The following is a 23433-nucleotide window of genomic DNA, read 5'->3' on the forward strand; positions in this document are numbered from 1 at the left end:
TTCTGTCAATCAGCCAAATGTAAGCGTGGTCTTTGATCTATTTGTGCCAGATAGATAACGTGTTAACATGGCATGACAACAATCATACAGTAGGACTTGGCAAAATTGCATAAACAGATCAAGGATCAGGCTAGCAAAATGTTGACTCTCTGCACTGTTCCATTCCGTCCCCTGGACTACACACTAGCTCAGTGGTACTCATTGTGTGGCCCGCAGGCCGCATGCGGCCCACTTTCCCTTAATTTGTGGCTCGCTGGGTTTTTCCTGTTTTCCATTCGTAATACAATTTCAATTCAATGTGTTTAATGCAGGCCTGAATTACTTAATTGAATATATCTATTGTTCCCTGACTGGGAGATAGATGGCAGTATAGCGCAGCTGTTGAACAGAAAGGCCTAAATAGAACATTTGCCGAAATAGAACGCAACTGCTCTGTAACGGTCTGCTCTGTAACGGTCTTCGTATGAAGAAAGTGAGGACCAAAGCGCAGCGTGGTAAGTGTTCATATCTTTTAATTAAGTAATAGAACACTTGAACAAAACAATAAACGACCAACGAACAGTCCCGTAAGGTGAATGACAAAAAAAACACTAAACAGGAAAATAATCACCCACAACTCAACAGTGAAACCAGGCTACCTAAATATTGTTCTCAATCAGGGACAACGATAAACAGCTACCTCTGATTGAGAACCATACCAGGCCAAACACAGAAATCCCAAAACATAGAAAAAGGAACATAGACAACCAACCCAACTCACGCCCTGACCATACTAAAACAAAGACATAATAAAATAACTAAGGTCAGAACGTGACATGCTCAGCTACAGCGACCGACACATATCGGTTTGCTACTAGCTAATTTTGCAGTCTTGTCGACATGGATCGATTTATAGTAAAAAGAAACGGAAATCTATTGACAAGGACAATGAGGGGGAAGAGCTGGAGAACAACGTAACAGCTATGAACGAATAACCACTGGAGAACCAGGAAAATCACAAAGATTGCGATGGGGAAATGCAGCTAGATAACGTAGCTAACATGGTTCTGGTGGCTAAGAGAAGAATACGGTCGATTCAAGAAGAACACAGAAAGTTCCAAGAGAAATGGACGGACAAGTATTTTTTTGTACTGCATGATGGGACTAGCTCACTTTGTTTTATTTGCCAGAAGGCAGTAAAAAAAATATAAATTAGCAAATTTAGAGCAACATTTCCAGTCACACCCTGCCTACTTTGACGAAACATATTGTAGCGACCCGCACAGACAGCTGTGTGTTATGTGCTAGGCTAGGAGGTGGTTGTGTTCTACTGACCAGTACCCGGTGTTCGCGGGGTCCGACATGTCAATCAACCTGCTATCTGCCAATCACGGGAATGCCTGGAATGTTCTGATGCCGGGCATCCTGGTGGTTGGCGGAGTGGCGTGGAGGGGGGTTGGGCAGGGGGGTGGAGCATTGGAAGTTAAGACCAGGTTCAGCCTTTGTTCTCTCTCTCTTACGTCTGGGCTTCACAAGAGAAGGTCACGATTGGTTATCTGTCATCTATTTGGCGTGTGCTACGGCCCAAACAGTAGCCTGTGTAAAGTTGGTTTAATAAACCGTCAATTCGCAAACTCAAGCCTCTGTCTGGACAATTGTTCATTTGTGATCTAGTCAGGTCATTACAATATCCACCACAAAGCAACCACAGAAACAACAACATAGCTCAACTCAAAAGGACAACAACAAATGACAGACAGATCTAGCGCTGTTGCAGAGAAAAAGACAGAGGCAACATATGAGCTTGCTTGGATACATGTGAGAAACAAGAAGGCCTTCACAGACGCGGAGATTGTAAAATAAAGTTTTTTGGCTTCAGACAAAATATTGTATGCTGATTACACAAACAAGGAAGCTATTTTTTTAAAGCAAATTAAGGTACTGCAACTCTCAGACTCGACCATAACAAGACGCATAAAAAATGTTGGTGAGGACATCAGTAAGCAACTGATTACTGACATACCCGTGGCGCCGTGTTTAAGTATTGCGCTTGACGAAAGCACTGATATAAGTTACATTGCCCAATTATGTGTTTGGGTCAGATTCCCTCAAAACGAGTCGTTCAGAGAGGAACTTTTATGTTTACTGCCCCTTCAGGGACAAACATGAGGAGAGGATATTCTGAAAGCCCTTGTTACATTTTTTGCTGATAATAATAATGATGATTGGTCAAATCTGGCATCTGTGTGCACTGACGGCACCCAAACATGCGAGGGAAGGAGAAAGGACTCATAGGCCTGACCTGATGAGAAAGAGGATATTCCCCAATTTGCTACGTTTCATTGTATCATTCATCAGGAAGCACTTGTGGCTAAACTCAAAGACTGTGATTTACAGAATGTGATGCAGCAAGTGGTGCGCCTGGTGAACATTATTATTGCGAGGGCACTGAATCACAGACAATTCCGCCAGTTGGTGGAAGAATACCAGACTTGATATTTCACAATGAGGTGAGATGGTTGTCTTGTGGCAGATATTTGGAGAGATTTCTCTCTCTCCTCCCTCAATTCCGTGAATTTGTTGCAAGCAAGGGGAGAAAGGAGCCAGAGCTGGATAATCCACAGTGGATATTCAAGATGGCTTTTTTAACTGACATCACCTGCCACCTGAACACAGTGTCTCCAGCTCCAAGGGAAAGCTAAAACTCTGGGAAAAAATGCTGCATTTGGTCACAGTATTTCAAAATAAAATCACCACACTGTTCATACCTGACAGTTTCCCAGAACTTAGGGCAGTCACCACATCCAACCCAGACATACAGCAACATTTTAGCTATGATGCATTTGTGCGTGATGAGTTGAAGTTGGAGTTTGAGTCAAAATTCAAGGATATCATGGAGTACAAGGAGTTTTAACTTCATTGAGAAACTCTTTCATGTGCCAGTGTTATCTCTGACCGCAGCCATCACCACCCTCTGTCCTGACCGTGCTGGAATAGAGAGTGAGATAGTGGAGCTGCAGGAAAATTACACATTGCAAGGTGAACTAAGGTGTTACCCATTTATTGAGTCCTGTGTCAGATACAGTGTATCCATTTCTGAAGCAGTGTGTACCAAAGGAGACCATTTTTTGTCAGCACTTATTCATGTGAAGCAACATTTTGAACAATGAACATTGTGAAACAAAAATAGAGAAACAGACTGACCAATCCACACCTGAATTGCCTCACAAGGATAGCAACAGACTATAAATTTAGAATGAACTCAGTCAAGGAGCAGAAGGGGCATTTTCACTCACCCAACTACTAAGGTAACCCTTAATATCAATCAAATCTCATTTATAAAGCCCTTTTACATCTGTCAAAGTGCTGTACAGAAAACCAGCCTAGGTGTGGCCAGTCCTCTTCTGGCTGTGCCGGGTGGAGATTATAACAGTACATGGCCAAGATGTTCAAACGTTCATAGATGACCAGCAGGGTCAAATAATAACCACAGTGGTTGTAGAGGGTGCAACAGGTCAGCATCTTAGGAGTAAATGTCAGTTGGCTTTTCATTGCCGAGCATTCAGAGTTAGAGACAGCAGGTGTGGTAGAGAGAGAAAGAGAAGGGACAAGGTAGCACATCCGGTGAACAGGTCATGGTTCCATAGCCGCAGGCAGAACAGTTGAAACTGGAGCAGCAGCACGACCAGGTGGACTGGGGACAGCAAGGAGTCATCAGGCCAGGTAGTCCTGAGGCATGGTCCCAGCGCTCAGGTCCTCGGAGAGGGGAGGGAGAGAATTAGAGGGAGCATACTTAAATTCACACAGAACACCGGATAAGATGGGAGAAATACTCCAGATATAACAGACTGACCCTAGCTCCCTGACAAACTATTGTGATGTAGCCTATTTGATGTGTGTATGTATATATTTGTGATTTGCTGTAGGTCAAATCAATTGCACGTGCTCGATATTTGCTCTCAATTGTTATTGAAAGAAAAAGTACAACAAATTAAAGATATGTGCAACCCTCTGAATGATTCTCTCAACCCAAAGTGGCTCCCTTACAACAAAATAGTGAGTAACACTGCACTAGCCAGTCATTACACATACGTTTCCACTCCTCAGACTGCTGGACTGTTCTGTAGCTACACATATCGCACCCTTCCTTCTCCCTCCACAACAGTTTCCCAATGAAGTTTGCAATGACATTTCCACTTAAAATCGTCCTCTCCTCCTTTGAACAGTCGTCACGTCCGGTTCTCGTTGCACGAGCAGTTCGAGTCTTCCAATGATCGGTCTATTGCGGCATTGCCTTGTCAGTTAGTTGACTATTACATTTCACAATCGAGGTATAGGCACGTTTAACGCCTTACTGGCTTTTAATGAATGTGACACGAAGGAGCCGAAATGAATGGTGAAGCACGCGGACTGTAACCTTAGCGGTCTTGATTTCTGCAAAAGTCATGTCATTCGGAACAGCGACAACCACGATATTCAAAACGGTAACTGTTGGGCAACATTCACGTAAGTAAACGCACAGCTACTGTCAATCGCTTATCCGTTAGCTAGATAAATTAGCTGACCAGAAAACTAGTTTAGTCCTCTTCACTTGCTACAAAGAGAACTTGTACAGCAGGTGGTTAGCATTAGCAAGTGAGGCTGTTTTCAGTACATTTTTTATTAAGGAATTTCAAGTAATAAAAGGGGATTTTATTTTCTATTTTCTTCAGTGATTCACTGTGACACAGCCAGTCTCAGTATGAACTGCATGTAAGCACAAGTTCCGCCCACACACTTGTCAGTTTTCAAACAGAGGCGCAACATCCCGATACTTCTGGGGAAACGCATTGCGAAACTGAGAGACATTGGCTGGGTTTCCTAAAAGTATCGTTGTACTAAGATCATCCATCGAAACTAGAGACGATCTTAGTACTACGATGCTTTTGGGAAACCCAGCCCAGGGGTGTATTCATGACTGAAACCGTTTAATTACCAAACGAAGAGTCACCTCAAGAGGTATAATAAGAACTGGAGAATGTTTCCAAGATGTCCAACAATTGTTTAAGGTAATCTACTCAGGTTTGCATACGCGGATAAACGTACAGTCAATATCTGTGATGCATCCGATTTACAGTGCATAAGGAAAGTATTCATACCCCTAGACTTTTTCCACGTTGTTACGTTAACCGATTTAATACATTTTAGAATAAGGCTTTCTCCAGTCTACACACCCACATTAACAAAGTTAAAACAGTTTTACAACTTTTTGCAAATGTATATAAAAAAAACAAACATTTACATACGTATTCAGGTAGTTATTAAAGTCTTGGGTATGACACTACAAGCTTGGTACACCTGTATTTGGAGAGTTTCTCCCATTCTTCTCTGCAGATCCTCTAAAGCTCTGTCAGGTTGGATGGGGAGCATTGCTGCACAGCTATTTTCAGGTCTCCAGAGATTTTCGATCCGGTTCAAGTCCGGGCTGTGGGTGGGCCATTCAAGGACATTGAGACTTGTCCCGAAGCCACTCCTGCATTGTCTTGGCTGTGTGCTTAGGGTCGTTGTCCTGTTGAAAGGTGAACCTTCACCCCAGTCTGAGGTGCTGAGTGCAGGTTTTCATCAAGGAACTCTCAGTACTTTGCGCCGTTCATCTTTGCCTTCCTTGATCCTGAGTAGTCTCCCAGTCCCTGCTGCTGAAAAACATCCCCACAGCATGACGCTGCCACCACCATGCTTCACCGTAGGGATGTTGCCAGGTTTCCTCCAGACATGATGCTTGGCATTCAGGCCAAATAGTTAAATCTTGGTATCATCAGACCAAATAATCTTGTCTCATGGTCTGAGAGTCTTTAGGTGCCTTTTGGCAAAATCCAAGTGGGCTGTTGTGCCTTTTACTGAGGAGTGGCTTCCGTCTGGCCACTACCATGAAGGCCTGATTGGTGGAGTGCTGGAAGATTCTCCCCAGAGGACGCTCTGGAGCTTTGTCAGACTGACTATCGGGTTCTTGGTCACCTCCCTGACCATGGCCCTTCTCCCCTGATTGCTCAGTTTGGCTGGGCAGACAGCTCTAGGAAGAAGAGTCTTGGTGGTTCCAAACTTCTTCCATGTAAGATTGATGGAGGCCACTGTGTTCTTGGGGACCTTCAATGCTGCAGAAATGTCCCCAGATCTGTGCCTCGACACAATCCTGTCTCAGAGCTCTACAGAAAATTCCTTTGACCTCATGGCTTGGTTTTTGCTCTGACATGCACTGTCAACTGTGGGACCTTATATAGATAGGTATGTGCCTTTCCAAATCATGTCCAATCAATTGAATTGACCACAGGTGGACTCCAATCAAGCTGTAGAAACATCTCAAGGATGATCAATGGAAACAGGATGCACCTGAGCTCAATTTCAAGTCTCATAGCAAAGGTTTTGAATACTTATTTAAATAAGGTATTTCTGTTTTTTATTTTTAAAACATTTGCAAACATTTCTAACAACCTATTTTTCGCTTTTGTCATTATCGGGTATTGTGTGTAGATTGATGAGGGAAAAATGAATTATATCAATTTTTGAATAAGGTTGTAACGTGTCCTCTCTGGAGCATGAAATCAAGAGCTCTGCTGGCTGACTACTGAGTAGCAACCTAGTGGTGCCAAAAGCCCTGAGCCTGGTTTCCTAAAAGCATCTTAAATATGCACTATGCAGAACCGCCATTTACTAAAATTCTAGTAGTCTGCCTAATTTCTGATTATGAGACAAAACAAGCTATTTTAGTGTCATTGTACAATCTAAACCGCTGTGACATTTTTTCCATAACCCCAAATATTGTATTTTCCGCTGTTTAAAGCTGGTGTGCAAAACTGAAGTAAAATAAATTAAACTTAAGAACAGGACGCATAGGACCGATCTACCTCTTCTAAGACTTGCGTTTAATGAGATGGACATAGAGTACCAGTCAAAAGATTGAACACCTACTCATTCAAGGGTTTTTCTTTATTTTGACTATTTTCTACATTGTAGAATAATAGTGACGATATCAAAACTATGAAATAACACATATGGAATCATGTAGAAACCAAAAAAGTGTTAAACAAATCGAAATATATTTTATTTTAGATTCTTTAAAGTAGCCACCCTTTGCCTTGATGACGCTTTGCACACTCTTGGCATTCTCTGAACCAGCTTCACCTGGAATGCTTTTCCAACACTCTTGAAGGAGTTTCCACATATGCTGAGCACTTGTTGGCTGCTTTTCCTTCAGTCTGCGGTCCAACTCATTCCAAACAATTTCAATTGGGTTGAGGTCGGGTGGTTGTGGAGGACAGGCCATCTCATGCAGAACTCCATCACTCTCCTTCTTAGTCAAATAGCCCTTACACAGCCTGGAGGTGTGTTTTTGGTCATTGTCTTGTTGAAAAACAAATGATAGTGCCTCCTGAGTGGCAGTGGTCTAAGGCACTGTGCCACTAGAGATTCTGGGTTTGAGTCCTGGTTTTTTCGCAGCCGGCCGTGACTGGGAGACCCACGGGGAGGCACACATTTGGCTGCCCCATTTGTATTTCATATACCTTTGACTATTGGATGTTCTTATAGGCACTATAGCATTGCCAGCCTAATCTCGGGAGTTGATAGGCTTGAAGTCATAAACAGCGCAATGCTTGAAGCACAGCGATGAGCTGATGGCAAACGCAGGGAAGTGCTGTTTGAATGAATGCCCTGAGTCTGCTGCTGCCTACCATAGCTCAGACTGCTCTATCAAATATCAATTCATAGACTTAATTATAGTAATAATAATAAACACAGAAATACGAGCCGTAGGTCATTAATATGGTCAAATCCAGAAATTGTCATTTCAAAAACATAACGTTTATTCTTTCAGTGAAATACGGAACCATGCCATATTTTTATTGAAAGGGTGGCATCCCGAAGTCTAAATATTGCTGTTACATTACCCAACCTTAAATGTTATGTCATGATTATGTAAAATTCTGGCAAATTAATTACGGTCTTTGTTAGCAAGAAATGGTCTTCGCACAGTTCGCAACGATCCAGGCAGCCCAAACTGCTGCATATACCCTGACTCTGCTTGCACAGAACGCAAGAGAAGTGACACAATTCCCCTAGTTAAAATAAATTCATGTTAGCAGGCAATATTAACTAAATATGCAGGTTTAAAAATCTATACTTGTGTATTGATTTTAAGAAAGGCATTGATGTTTATGGTTAGGTACATTGGTGCAACAACAGTGCTTTTTGCAAATGCGCTTGTTAAATCATCCCCCGTTTGGCGAAGTAGGCTGTGATTCGATGATAACATGCACCACATTGATTATATGCAACGTAGGACAAGCTAGATAACTACACATAGTTGATTATTACTAGTTTAACTAGTGATTATGTTAAAGATGATGATACAACAATAAAAATGAAAAAACATGTTTTTTTTCATTGTATTATCACATTTACACCAAACTTCAGAGTGTTTTCTTTCAAATGAAACCAAGAATATGCATATACTTGGTCCTCGGCCTGAGCTACAGACCGTTAGATTTAGGTATGTCTCCAGGCGGAAATTGAATAAAGTAGGGGGATAGCTGTAAGAGGTTAATAAATCCTGTTATGGCTGCGATCCCCGTACAGGGACCAACATCAGGGGAAATTTCAGAGTGACAACTAAAAATACAACTTCGTAACATTAAACATTCTTGAAAATGCAAGTGTCTTACATCCTTCAAAAGATTAGAATCTTGGTAATCAAACTACGTTTTCCAATTTAAAATAGCTATTACAGAGAACAAATCCCATGCATTTGTTTGAGAAGAGCAATCAACAACAGAAACATTTTCCGCCATGACAGTTTTTACACATTCACATCTGAAGGTAAAATGATGACTTACATTCTGATATCTTGCTCTTATTTGTCTTCCTGTGGGTCCCAGTGATCAAATGAAGTGCGGTTTTCTTTGATATAATCCATTTTATAGCCTAAATCTAAACATTTTGTAACCCGTTTGTGCCGTGAATTCCATCTCTATAATTTTTTTTTACGGAGCATTCGACGTGATTCCCCCCTGTAAACAATAGTTTACATGGTTGGTTTCAGTGCATTCCTCTGGATGTTTGCAACACAGCCAAACGATAGTTTATCTAGTCATGGTTGGTTTCAGTGCATTCCTCTGGATGTTTGCAACACAGCCAAACGATAGTTTATCTAGTCATGGTTGGTTTCAGTGCATTCCTCTGGATGTTTGCAACACAGCCAAACAATAGTTTATCTAGTCATGGTTGGTTTCAGTGCATTCCTCTGGTTTTTGCAACACAGCCAAACGATCGTTTATCTAGTCATGGTTGTTTTCAGTGCATTCCTCTGGATGTTTGCAACACAGCCAAACGATAGTTTATCTAGTCATGGTTGGTTTCAGTGCATTCCTCTGGATGTTTGCAACACAGCCAAACGATAGTTTATCTAGTCATGGTGGGTTTCAGTGCATTCCTCTGGATGTTTGCAACACAGCCAAACGACATTGACATTATTTTTTTTGCTGGGAGTATTGACCGAAGTGAGGTGATTTGAAGACAATGATAAATGACTACCTGACGCACCAATCATTTTAGCGAAGCTTCATTGATTGACTATATTTCTGCCCAATGACTACTGATCTTCTTGAAATCTAGCTGGGTAGATAGCCAATGAGCTGAGGTAAACGCCAGTATGTAATGGTTTGGGGTTGGACCACAATTCCTTGTTTGTAATCGCACGCGCAGGGAACTCCATTCTCGCCTTGACGATCAGAGGAGTTGCTGTAAGGATTTTTATGTGCAGCTGTATTTCGGAAAGGTAAATCAGGTAAAGCAAAGTCTATAGTGAAAGTGAGACAGATTTTTTTGTTTGAGGAATCTTTGAGTGTTATGATTTAAACGAACTGAGGAGCTGTTTCTGCAAGGACAGGACGTACTTCTGGACGGGTAAGTTTTTTTTTTTTTGTTGTTTTTTGCTATGAAATATGTGGTTTTTGTGTGTGTATGTGTTGGTTTGTGTGTGTATGTGTGTTGGTTTGTGTGTGTGTGTGTGTGTGTATATATATATATATATATATTATAACAATGGCCGGAGTTGAATGGAACAGCACTTCACCTTAGGGACTGTTCCCTCTGCTCTATACAATACATATGTTTATTTTATGTGATGATAAAAGGCTCATACAATACACATTTTTTAAAATGTTTTCTTTCACAGTGATAGCGACTCCGACTGGGAGCCCTCGGTGCCAAGCTGCCTGCTCTACCTCTGCCCCCAGTGGTGTTCATATGCCACAGTTCATTACTGCAGGCATGACTGTGCCTCAGGGCCAAAAGGGCACAGCATGGAGGCGTCGTTGTGTTCTGTGTCGCATGAAATGCACCACTTGTTCAGTTTGCCTCTGCTTTACATCAGAAAGAGACTGCTATGGGACATGGCACAGGCAGCAAAATACTGTGACGAGGACTTCCAAGGGGTGTACTGTTTTTTATATATTTTTATTTATATATATATATATATTTATTTTCTCATATTTTTAAAAACATTTTTTGTTGTTGTGTGTGTTAGAATTGCTTTTTGATGTGTTGTATATAGTTATTTGCACTGCTGTATATAGTTATAGGTCATTTCACCAATTCGGCCACTTGGGTACATTTGGGCAACTTGTGTGGGACACCTGGGTGACTTCATGCTAAATGTCATGTAGCTCACCCATTCCTGAAGTTATCAGTCGGAAACTTTGCACACCTACAGTTGCCCTCTTGTGTTAGCCATCAAAATCATCTCCAGCATCCTATCTGACTGTGTGGCTATTCTAGTACATGTGAAAGATGATACTACAACAATAAAAAACAGAAAACGTATGCTCTTTCTTTCTCTTTTCTTCCACCAGATCTACTGTGTTATTCTCCTACATTCAATTCACATTTCCACAAACTTCAGAATGTTCCCATTCAAATGATACCAAGAATATGCATATCATTGCCTCTGGGGCTGAGCTACAGGCAGTTAGATTTGGGTATGTCTTCAGGCGGAAATTGTTCTCAAAGGGATGCAGCCATAACAGGTGAAGAACACATTCTTATTTTCAATGACGGCCTAGGAACGGTGGGTTAACTGCCTTGTTCAGGGGCAGAACGACAGATTTTTACCTTGTCAGCTCAGGGATTCAATCTTGCAACCTTACGGTTAACTACTCCCCTCCCAGAGCGCTAAGAACCTTGGCGTGATCCTGGACAACACCCTGTCGTTCTCAACTAACATCAAGGCGGTGGCCCGTTCTTGTAGGTTCATGCTCTACAACATCCGCAGAGTACGACCCTGCCTCACACAGGAAGCAGCGCAGGTCCTAATCCAGGCACTTGTCATCTCCCGTCTGGATTACTGCAACTCGCTGTTGGCTGGGCTCCCTGCCTGTGCCATTAAACCCCTACAACTCATCCAGAACGCCGCAGCCCGTCTGGTGTTCAACCTTCCCAAGTTCTCTCACGTCACCCCGCTCCTCCGCTCTCTCCACTGGCTTCCAGTTAAAGCTCGCATCCGCTACAAGACCATGGTGCTTGCCTACGGAGCTGTGAGGGGAACGGCACCTCAGTACCTCCAGGCTCTGATCAGGCCCTACACCCAAACAAGGGCACTGCGTTCATCCACCTCTGGCCTGCTCGCCTCCCTACCACTGAGGAAGTACAGTTCCTGCGCAGCCCAGTCAAAACTGTTCGCTGCTCTGGCCCCCCAATGGTGGAACAAACTCCCTCACGACGCCAGGACAGCGGAGTCAATCACCACCTTCCGGAGACACCTGAAACCCCACCTCTTTCAGGAATACCTAGGATAGGATAAAGTAATCCTTCTCACCCCCTCCCCCCTTAAAAGATTTAGATGCACTATTGTAAAGTGGCTGTTCCACTGGATGTCTTAAGGTGAACGCACCAATTTGTAAGTCGCTCTGGATAAGAGCGTCTGCTAAATGACTTAAATGTAATGTAATGTAAATGTAACTAGTCCAACGCTCTAACCACCTGCCTCACGAGGAGCCTGCCTGTTACGCGAATGCAGTAAGAAGCCAGCTAGCATTAAACTTATAAAAAACAATCAATCAATCAATCAATCATAATCACTAGTTATAACTACACATGGTTGATGATATTACCAGTTTATCTAGCGTGTCCTGCGTTGCATATAATCAATGCGGTGCGTATTCGTGAAAAAGGACTGTTGTAGCTCAATGTGTACCTAACCATAAACATCAATGCCTTTCTTAAAATCAATACACAGAAGTATATATTTTTGAACCTGCATATTTAGCTAAAAGAAATCCAGGTTAGAAGGCAATATTAACCAGGTGAAATTGTCACTTCTCTTGCGTTCATTGCACGCAGAGTCAGGGTATATGCAACAGTTTGGGCAGCTTGGCTCATTGCGAACTAATTTGCCAGAATTTTACATAATTATGACATAACATTGAAGCTTGTGTAATGTAACTGCAATATTTAGACCTAGGGATGCCATCCGTTAGATAAAATACGGAACGGTTCCGTATTTCACTGAAAGAATAAATGTTTTGTTTTCAAAATGATAGTTTGACCATATTAATGACCATATCATTGACCATATTAATGACCTAAGGCTCGTATTTCTGTGTGTTATTATGTTATAATTAAGTCTATGATTTGATATTTGATAGAGCAGTCTGACTGAGTGATGGTAGGCACCAACCAGCAGGCTCGTAAGCATTCATTCAAACAGCACTTTCATGCGTTTTGCCAGCAGCTCTTCGCAATGCTTCAAGCATTGAGCTGTTTATGACTTCAAGCCTATCAACTCCCGAGATTAGGCTGGTGTAACCGATGTGAAATAACTACCTAGTTAGCGGGTTGCGCGCTAATAGTGTTTCAAACGTCACTCGCTCTGAGACTTGGAGTAGTTGTTCCCCATGCACTGCAAGGGCTGCGGCTTTTGTGGAGTGATGGGTAACGCTGCTTCGAGGGTGGCTGCTGTCGATGTGTTCCTGGTTCGAACCCAGGAAGGAGCGAGGAGCGGGATGGAAGCTATACTGTTACACTGGCAATACTAAACTGCCTATAAGAACATCCAATAGTCAAAGGTATATGAAATACAAATGGTATAGAGAGAAATGGTCCTATAATTCCTATAATAACTACAACCTAAAACTTCTTACCTTGGAATATTGAAGAGTCATTTTAAAAGGAACCACCAGCTTTCATATGTTCTCATGTTCTGAGCAAGGAACTTAAAACGTTAGCTTTCTTACATGGCACATATTGCACTTTTACTTTCTTTTACTTTACTTTACCATCACTTTGTTTTTGCATTATTTAAACCAAATTGAACATGTTTCATTATTTATTTCAGGCTAAATTGATTTTATTGATGTATTATATTAAAATAAGTGTTCATTCAGTATGGTTGTAATTACAAATAAAATAAATACCGTCCAATTAATCGGTATCGGCTTTTTTGATCCTCCAATAATCGGTATCGGCGTTGAAAAATCATAATCGGTCGACCTCTAGTTTCTATGCAGGTGCATGTTTATCAATCATTGGAAGAAGCAATTTCATAAATTCATCAACATTTATTTTTACTGCTCTAATTATGTTGGTAACCAGTTTCTAATAACAATAAGCCACCTCGGGGGTTTGTGATATATGGCCAATATACCACAGTTAAGGGCTGTTAAGCACGACGCAACGTGGAGTCATACCCATGACTCTGTGTTTTGTCATACTCATGGTATACTGTGTTATAGCATTCAATGCTCGAACCACCCAGTTTATAAATATTTATATACTGTATATCACACCTTTTCAATGAGAATTTGGTCAGGTCGCACGAGAAGTTACATATTGTAGTTTTAAGGCTATGTTCATTGTTAGCATCATTAAATCTCTGAGCTGCTTCCTAAAACCATTGTTACTAAAGTTGATCGTTACTCCTAGAACAGCTAAGTATGTCATTAAATGCTTCCCCCTTCCGCGTCACTTATCACAATCTCCACTAAACACAAAATCGAGATGTTTATCTGTTTTTCTGTGACCGCTGATAACTTCAGAATGAACGTGACTGACTACAAATACAGTTGCCCATTTATTTGTATAACAAGTGAAGGATATAAAGACACTTCCCATGAAAACCGCGATTACTGTGTTAAAAGATAAATAAAGTATAGACTACAAAGACCTATATATTTGAATGATATTAAAATCAGTTTCATGTTAATTCAACTGAGTTTTATTTAGCTATTTGTATGCTACTCTGACATTTTTGCCTCAACGTAGCCTATTTCATGATGTTTAACATGCACAATGATGTGCCAAGTCTTGATTTAGTACATTGTTATAGGGTAAATATTAGAATAAGTCGCCTCAATATTTGTAGCCATACGTGATATATCTCTAGGAGCTGATCCGTCGTCATTATTGTGGAATAATTCTAATGTTAAGGTAAGATTGGAAAGGGAGAATGCTGATTTGAAAGCAGTGCTTCCTTTCTTTCGATCATATCAATCGCTAGGTGCCTCAACAATGCACCTAGCAACATTGTTGAGGCACCTGTTGTCTGCGTGGTATTTTGGGAAACGCATGTTACATCTTTGGCCGTTGTAGGAAAGATGCATCGTTAAAACACTCGTAAGCCTACGTTCCATTGCTATTGGAAAACTGCCCTAGAAAGCTGATGTAAATTACGATTGCCAGAACGGCCCAAGACATTTTTGGCCCCTTGAAATATATATATATATATATATATATCTCTCTCTGAGAGATATAACAAAGATCAGGAAACACCATTTTTTTGGGACATGTATTTAACCTGTTATTTTTGTCACTTAACAGTCTCCATATACAGTACCAGTTAAAAGTTTGGACACACCTACTCATTCCAGGGTTTTTCTCTATTTTTACTATTTTCTACATTGTAGAATAATAGTGAAGACATCAAAACTATGAAACAACACATATGGAATCATGTAGTAACCAAAACAAGTGTTAAACAAATCAAAATATATTTTATACTTCAGATTATTCAAAGTAGCCACCCTTTGGCTTGATGACAGCTTTGCACACTCTTGGCATTCTCTCAACCAGCTTCATGAGGTAGTCCCCTAGAATGCATTTCAATTAACAGGTGTGCATTGTTAAAAGTTCATTTGTGGAATTTCTTTCCTTAATACGTTTGAGCCAATCAATTGTTGTGACAAGGTAGAGGTGGTTTACAGACGATTGCTCTATTTGGTAAAAGTTAAAATAACAGACACATCTCAACATCAACTGTTCAGAGGAGACTGCGTGAATCAGGCCTTCATGGTCGAAATTGCTGCAAAGAAATCACTACTAAAGGGTACCAATAAGAAGAGACTTGCTTGAGCCAAGAAACATGAGCAATGGACATTAGACCAGTGGAAATGTGTTCTTTGGTCTGATTTTTGGTTCCAACCGCCGTGGTGTGAGTGAACGGATGATTTCCGCATGTGTGGTTCCCACCGTGAAGCATGGAGGAGGAGGTGTGATGGTGTAGGGGTGCTTTGCTGGTGACACTGTCTGTGATTTATTTAGAATTCAAGGCACACTTAACCAGCATAGCTACTACAGCATGCTGCAGCGATACGCCATCCCATCTGGTTTGGGCTTAGTCCCACTATCATTTGTTTTTCAACAAGACAATGACCCAACCCCCCTCCAGGCGGTGTAAGAGCTATTTGACCTAGAAGGAGAGTGGAGTGCTGCATCAGGTGACCTGGCCTCCACAATCACCTGACCTCAACCCAATTGAGATGGTTTGGGATGAGTTGGATTGCAGACTGAGGTAAAAAAAACAAAAAAAAAACAGCCAACAAGTGTTAAGCATATGTGGGAACTCCAAGACTGTTGGAAAGTATTCCAGGTGAGGCTGGTTGAGAGAATGCCAAGAGTGTGCAAGCTGTCATCAAGGCAAACGGTGGCTCCTTTCAAGAATATCAAATATAAAAACTGTGTAACACTTTTTTTTGGTTCCTACATGATTCCATATGTGTTATTTCATAGTTTTGATGACTTCACTACTAGCCAAATTGTATCTATGATTGTATGCGATGCATTTATTTTATTTTATATGTTCTATTTGTATCTGTAAATTTAAAAAATGATATCAAGCCACACCTGGCCATGATTACAGACACCTGTGTATCCTTTGACACTATATAAACTAGTGGCCCGCAGTGTTTGTCATTGTACGCTGATGAAGACAGCTTGTTTGTCGAAACGTTGGTTATTAGGTTATTCAATTGTTGCATCTGAGCTCCTAGAGTGTGCGACTTTTCTTTTTCAAGTGTTTTACTCCGCTAGCCAGCACCTCGCCTAAACAGGTGTTCTACTCCGCTAGCCAGCACCTCTCCTAAACAGGTGTTTTACTCTGCTAGCCAGCACCTCGCGTAAACAGGTGTTCTACTCCGCTAGCCAGCACCTCTCCTTAACAGGTGTTCTACTCCGCTAGCCAGCACCTCGCCTAAACAGGTGTTCTACTCTGCTAGCCAGCACCTCTCCTTAACAGGTGTTCTACTCCGCTAGCCAGCACCTCTCCTTAACAGGTGTTCTACTCTGCTAGCCAGCACCTCGCCTAAACAGGTGTTCTACTCCGCTAGCCAGCACCTCTCCTTAACAGGTGTTCTACTCCGCTAGCCAGCACCTCGCCTAAACAGGTGTTCTACTCTGCTAGCCAGCACCTCGCCTAAACAGGTGTTCTACTCCGCTAGCCAGCACCTCGCCTAAACAGGTGTTCTACTCTGCTAGCCAGCACCTCGCCTAAACAGGTGTTCTACTCTGCTAGCCAGCACCTCGCCTAAACAGGTGTTCTACTCTGCTAGCCAGCACCTCGCCTAAACAGGTGTTCTACTCCGCTAGCCAGCACCTCGCCTAAACAGGTGTTCTACTCTGCTAGCCAGCACCTCGCCTAAACAGGTGTTCTACTCTGCTAGCCAGCACCTCGCCTAAACAGGTGTTCTACTCTGCTAGCCAGCACCTACTCGCCTAAACAGGTGTTCTACTCTGCTAGCCAGCACCTCGCCTAAACAGGTGTTCTACTCTGCTAGCCAGCACCTCGCCTAAACAGGTGTTCTACTCTGCTAGCCAGCACCTCGCCTAAACAGGTGTTCTACTCTGCTAGCCAGCACCTCGCCTAAACAGGTGTTCTACTCCGCTAGCCAGCACCTCTCCTTAACAGGTGTTCTACTCCGCTAGCCAGCACCTCGCCTAAACAGGTGTTCTACTCTGCTAGCCAGCACCTCGCCTAAACAGGTGTTCTACTCCGCTAGCCAGCACCTCGCCTAAACAGGTGTTCTACTCTGCTAGCCAGCACCTCGCCTAAACAGGTGTTCTACTCTGCTAGCCAGCACCTCGCCTAAACAGGTGTTCTACTCTGCTAGCCAGCACCTCGCCTAAACAGGTGTTCTACTCCGCTAGCCAGCACCTCGCCTAAACAGGTGTTCTACTCTGCTAGCCAGCACCTCGCCTAAACAGGTGTTCTACTCTGCTAGCCAGCACCTCGCCTAAACAGGTGTTCTACTCTGCTAGCCAGCACCTCGCCTAAACAGGTGTTCTACTCTGCTAGCCAGCACCTCTCCTAAACAGGTGTTCTACTCTGCTAGCCAGCACCTCGCCTAAACAGGTGTTCTACTCTGCTAGCCAGCACCTCGCCTAAACAGGTGTTCTACTCCGCTAGCCAGCACCTCTCCTAAACAGGTGTTCTACTCTGCTAGCCAGCACCTCGCCTAAACAGGTGTTCTACTCCGCTAGCCAGCACCTCTCCTAAACAGGTGTTCTACTCCGCTAGCCAGCACCTCTCCTAAACAGGTGTTCTACTCTGCTAGCCAGCACCTCTCCTAAACAGGTGTTTCTTTCGCCTCCAGATGCACCTGTGTAATGATCATGCTTTTTTGATCAGCTTCATGATATGCCACACCAGTCAGGTGGATGGATTATCTTGGCAAAGGAGAAATGCTCACTAACATGGATGTAAAAATATATTTTTTTAATGTTTCCAACATTTGAGAGAAATAAGCTCTTTGTGTGTATGGGGAAAATTCGGTGATCTTTTATTTCAGCTCATGAAACACGGGACCAACACTTTACCTGTTGCCTTTATATTTTTGTTCAGTATATTTGCAGCTTTCAGTTTCTATGCAAGTATGATGATCAAGTGTCCACTCATTGGTCACTTCTCCCCTATACAGCACACAATACAACTAGTTGAGTGCCAGCCCTTCGTTTCTCTCACAGGACGTCTGATTGGCTTTGTTGGCTTGCGTCAGCCAGTATAGAGGACCCACAGTATTTGTTGGACGAATCAAACTGGCTTAGCTGTGAGAGGATTATTCCAGGTAGCAGACCTGACAACCACAGGTCAACTCTGAGCTGCTGCCTCTCTTGCATGGCAGAAGTAGCCTAATCAGTACAGGTCTCAAAGCCCCTTATCCCACGTCCCTTGCCTGAAAACTAGCATGCTGTCAATGTTCCTCTGCCATTATGCAGCATTATGGGGCTTCCCCTCACCTTCCCCCTATAGCTTCCTGTGTATAGTATAGTGCCCACAAATTCAAATCTTGACCTCCAAGCCATTTCCACTGTTCTTTTTCAGTCTTCCCCTCTTCTCATGGACTGGTGGGTTCAATTCATTATCAGGTAGAAGAGAACCAGCAGTAGTCTGGACGTCGTAGGGTAAGAACTGAATACCCCTGGCTGGTATGGTAGCTATACCCAGCCACCCCTCAACCTAACCATGAACATTCTGTGTTAGGTTGAGGGGTGTTTCTCTGCCATAATGCCTTGTGATTGACCTGATTGTGGAGTTGGTAGGGGGCCTTGCTAGTTGCTACCACCTCACCCCTACTGCAGCCTGTGAAGAAGGGTGTTTGAGCAGCTTCCTCGTTGTCGTGCGCTGCCTGTCATCTTTACACAAGCTTTGCGTCTTTACAACATCCTGCTCATGAATTCCGTGTCCAGTGGTAGAACTCTTGTGTGAATATGTCTCGGATGCAGTGCATGAGACTCCTTTTGACATTAGGTCGGTGACAGGACCGAGGACGGGAGCATTTGTAAGAGTTGTAGACCCATTAGAGTAGATATAGCAAGCCATGTGACATCAAGGCAGGGCAGCCTACAGGACATAGTCTGGCTGCAGTGATAGTGGTTGACCCCAGTTTCCCCCAAAGCCCTGATAAGCCTGGAACAAGTAGGCTAACTCTCTCTGCCTGTGGGCCGATAACAGCAAAACACCATTGACAAACTAGGGTGTGTGTGTGTGTGTGTGTGTGTGATCTAAACAAGTGAGGGGGGAGGTGGTTTAGAAGATTTTTCAGGGAGAACCCCATGCAGCATGTTTTTATTGTTTCACCAAAACAGAGACTGTGGAAGGAACACTGAGCTAGCCTAATTTGGCATGGAGACTGTGGGGAAGGAACACTGAGCTAGCCTAATTGGCATGGAGACAGTGGAAGGAACACTGAGCTAGCCTAATTGGCATGGAGACTGTGGAAGGAACACTGAGCTAGCCTAATTGGCATGGAGACTGTGGAAGGAACACTGAGCTAGCCTAATTGGCATGGAGACTGTGGACGGAACACTGAGCTAGCCTAATTGACATGGAGACTGTGGAAGGACCACTGAGCTAGCCTAATTGACATTGGCATGGAGACTGCAGAAGGAACACTGAGCTGGCCTAATTGACATTGGCATGGAGACTGCGGAAGGAACACTGAGCTAGCCTAATTGACATGGAGACTGTGGAAAGGAACACTGAACTAGCCTAATTGACATTGGCATGGAGACTGTGGAAGGAACACTGAGCTAGCCTAATTGGCATGGAGACTGTGGAAGGAACACTGAGCTAGCCTAATTGACATGGAGACTGTGGAAGGAACACTGAGCTAGCCTAATTGGCATGGAGACAGTGGAAGGAACACTGAGCTAGCCTAATTGACATTGGCACGGCTGTGCCCCAATGTCACCCTATTCCCAATAAGGCTCTTGTCAAAAAACAGTGCGCTATATAGGGAATAGAGTGCCATTTGGGAGACACCCTTTGATTAACTCCACCCACCTTTAGGAGTTCAAACAGCTGTAGAAATATAGATTTTAGACTAGCTCAGTTGATGACGTATGAGACTGAACAACAGCCGTGTGAAGTGGCGTCAGTTCATTTTGCTTAACATAGAGGAAGGACATGTTCAGCTCTTTCTGGGCTACTGTCTACGTGACGGGAGCTGTGCATTCTGGACCTTCTTAAAGAGAGACGCAGGAGTTCTAATAGAGGAAGTGTCAAAGTGCTGCGTAAATAGTCATACTGTAAGGTTAAGGCAGTATATTTACATGCCAACCTACTTATGTTAATGTCTCTTTTCTCCTGCCGTCGTCGTCTGCGGGGCACACCACAGTGCAGAAGTGAAGCACAATAACAAGCTGTGGTGTGACGCAGAGGGCCTGAAACATGTTTATGTGGACCTTGTTTAGCCTGTGTGGTTTGCATCTTTATGGTTATGAAACATAATGTCAGCAAGCCTAATAGCAGCAAGCACCCGAGTGCAATGAGTTTCATTTGATTTATTTAGCCAGGTAACAATTGCCACTGTTTTCCAGGGAGTCCTGGGTTCCAATGAAAACATACAGATCATATAAAATGTGTATAGATCTAAACACAGCATACCCTGTAAGTAACTACAGCTAAAAAAACACAGAACCTACCCAGGAGCACACAGAATCTACCCCAGGAGCACACAGAATCTACCCCAGGAGCACACAGAATCTACCCCAGGAGCACACAGAACCTACCCCAGGAGCACACAGAATCTACCCCAGGAGCACACAGAATCTACCCCAGGAGCACACAGAATCTACCCCAGGAGCACACAGAACCTACCCCAGGAGCACACAGAATCTACCCCAGGAGCACACAGAACCTACCCCAGGAGCACACAGAATCTACCCCAGGAGCACACAGAATCTACCCCAGGAGCACACAGAATCTACCCCAGGAGCACACAGAACCTACCCCAGGAGCACACAGAATCTACCCCAGGAGCACACAGAACCTACCCCAGGAGCACACAGAATCTACCCCAGGAGCACACAGAACCTACCCCAGGAGCACACAGAATCTACCCCAGGAGCACACAGAATCTACCCCAGGAGCACACAGAATCTACCCCAGGAGCACACAGAATCTACCCCAGGAGCACACAGAATCTACCCCAGGAGCACACAGAATCTACCCCAGGAGCACACAGAATCTACCCCAGGAGCACACAGAATCTACCCCAGGAGCACACAGAATCTACCCCAGGAGCACACAGAATCTACCCCAGGAGCACACAGAACCTACCCCAGGAGCACACAGAACCTACCCCAGGAGCACACAGAACCTACCCCAGGAGCACACAGAATCTACCCCAGGAGCACACAGAATCTACCCCAGGAGCACACAGAATCTACCCCAGGAGCACACAGAACCTACCCCAGGAGCACACAGAATCTACCCCAGGAGCACACAGAACCTACCCCAGGAGCACACAGAATCTACCACAGGAGCACACAGAACCTACCCCAGGAGCACACAGAATCTACCCCAGGAGCACACAGAATCTACCCCAGGAGCACACAGAATCTACCCCAGGAGCACACAGAATCTACCCCAGGAGCACACAGAATCTACCCCAGGAGCACACAGAATCTACCCCAGGAGCACACAGAACCCACCCCAGGAGCACACAGAACCCACCCCAGGAGCACACAGAACCCACCCCAGGAGCACACAGAACCCACCCCGGAGCACACAGAACCCACCCCAGGAGCACACAGAACCTACCCAGGAGCACACAGAACCTACCCCAGGAGCACACAGAACCTACCCAGGAGCACACAGAACCTACCCCAGGAGCACACAGAACCTACCCCAGGAGCACACAGAACCTACCCCAGGAGCACACAGAACCTACCCAGGAGCACACGGAACCCACCCAGGAGCACACGGAACCTACCCAGGAGCATGTAGTCATCATCTTTACAGAAGAAGTCAGTGTAGCCTAGTTTCGCTGCAGCAATTAAAAGATGTATCGTATCACTGGCCTTCATTTGTCAAAGTTGCATGTCATGGAAATCCTTGTAGACTTTCTGAAATACAGTATTTAGTCAGCCATCATGCTTTGGGAGAACTTGCACAATTGGTGGCTGACTAAATCATTTTTTGCCCCACTGTATATATATTTTATAGGAGTGCCAATAGCTGGGTTGGAGGCAAGGGAGCCTAGCTTCTTATGGCAACGCTAACATGAAGACTGGCAGTTAGGTTTACAACACTACACACACTGGGATGCAGTAGCACTGCCAAATTTCCCAAGTTGCCTTCCTCTCTGTGTGCTGAGATATATATTTTTTTGACCTATGATACGACATGTGTTGACAGCAGTACATCCATTTAGGCCTACTTTTTCAAACCATATGACCTCAACTCATGTATAGGATGTGTACCCTTGGACTTTGTGTCAGTGCAAGGTAGACTGAATGTGTACTGTAGGCTTACAGCATGCTAAGATCAAATATGAGCTGATCATTTTCTGGTTGCATAGCCTATATCATTCATACACTCGTCCTATACATGAATTGCACACAGTCTGTTGAGTTAGATCAGCATTTCAGATAAGTGTATATCCGTTCATTCATACTTACATTCATACTTACAGTTTATTTCAGGTCATTTCATTCCGGACCATTCAAGATCCGTCACATAATTAATCTGGCCACACAACGGTACACCAATACAGGCTGAAGTTTTGTGGGAAAGTTTGAGAATCTAAGTTTTGTGTCTGTAGGGCTAGGTCTTCTTTGAGAAAGACAATTGAGCTACAATATTTGAAACCAGGGGTCGTGTATCAAGCTTCTCAGAGTAGGAGTGCTGATCTAGGATGCTTCATGTAGGAGGCCCTTTTTTAATGTCTTGGTTCACGTACTGTAAGAGGTTTAGCAGCAATGTAAGGTAATACAGTAGGGGGAGTGCTGCTCAGCGTGAGGTAATACAGTAGGGGGAGTGCTGCTCAGCGTGAGGTAATACAGTAGGGGGAGTGCTGCTCAGCGTGAGGTAATACAGTAGGGGGAGTGCTGCTCAGCGTGAGGTAATACAGTAGGAGGAGTGCTGCTCAGTGTGAGGTAATACAGTAGGGGGAGTGCTGCTCAGCGTGAGGTAATACAGTAGGGGGTGCTGCTCAGCGTGAGGTAATACAGTAGGGGAGTGCTGCTCAGTGTGAGGTAATACAGTAGGGGAGTGCTGCTCAGCGTGAGGTGATACAGTAGGGGAGTGCTGCTCAGCGTGAGGTAATACAGTAGGGGAGTGCTGCTCAGCGTGAGGTAATACAGTAGGGGAGTGCTGCTCAGCGTGAGGTAATACAGTAGGGGAGTGCTGCTCAGCGTGAGGTAATACAGTAG

The 23433-nt window shown here is 43.8% G+C and overlaps 1 protein-coding gene across 1 annotated transcript in view; it reads left to right on the plus strand.

Moving 5' to 3' along the window:
- Positions 1-3832: 3832 nt before the first annotated feature.
- Positions 3833-23433, plus strand: part of LOC115105998 (tyrosine-protein kinase JAK2-like) — a 95789-nt gene continuing 76188 nt past the window's right edge. Inside the window, exon 1 of the mRNA XM_065007576.1 lies at positions 3833-4485. Within this exon, the coding sequence (XP_064863648.1) occupies positions 4425-4485 (61 nt within the window). The 5' untranslated portion in view covers positions 3833-4424. The remainder of the gene's footprint in view (positions 4486-23433) is intronic.

Source organism: Oncorhynchus nerka, linkage group LG22 (assembly GCF_034236695.1).
Source record: "Oncorhynchus nerka isolate Pitt River linkage group LG22, Oner_Uvic_2.0, whole genome shotgun sequence".
NCBI classification, from domain to species: Eukaryota; Metazoa; Chordata; class Actinopteri; order Salmoniformes; family Salmonidae; genus Oncorhynchus; species Oncorhynchus nerka.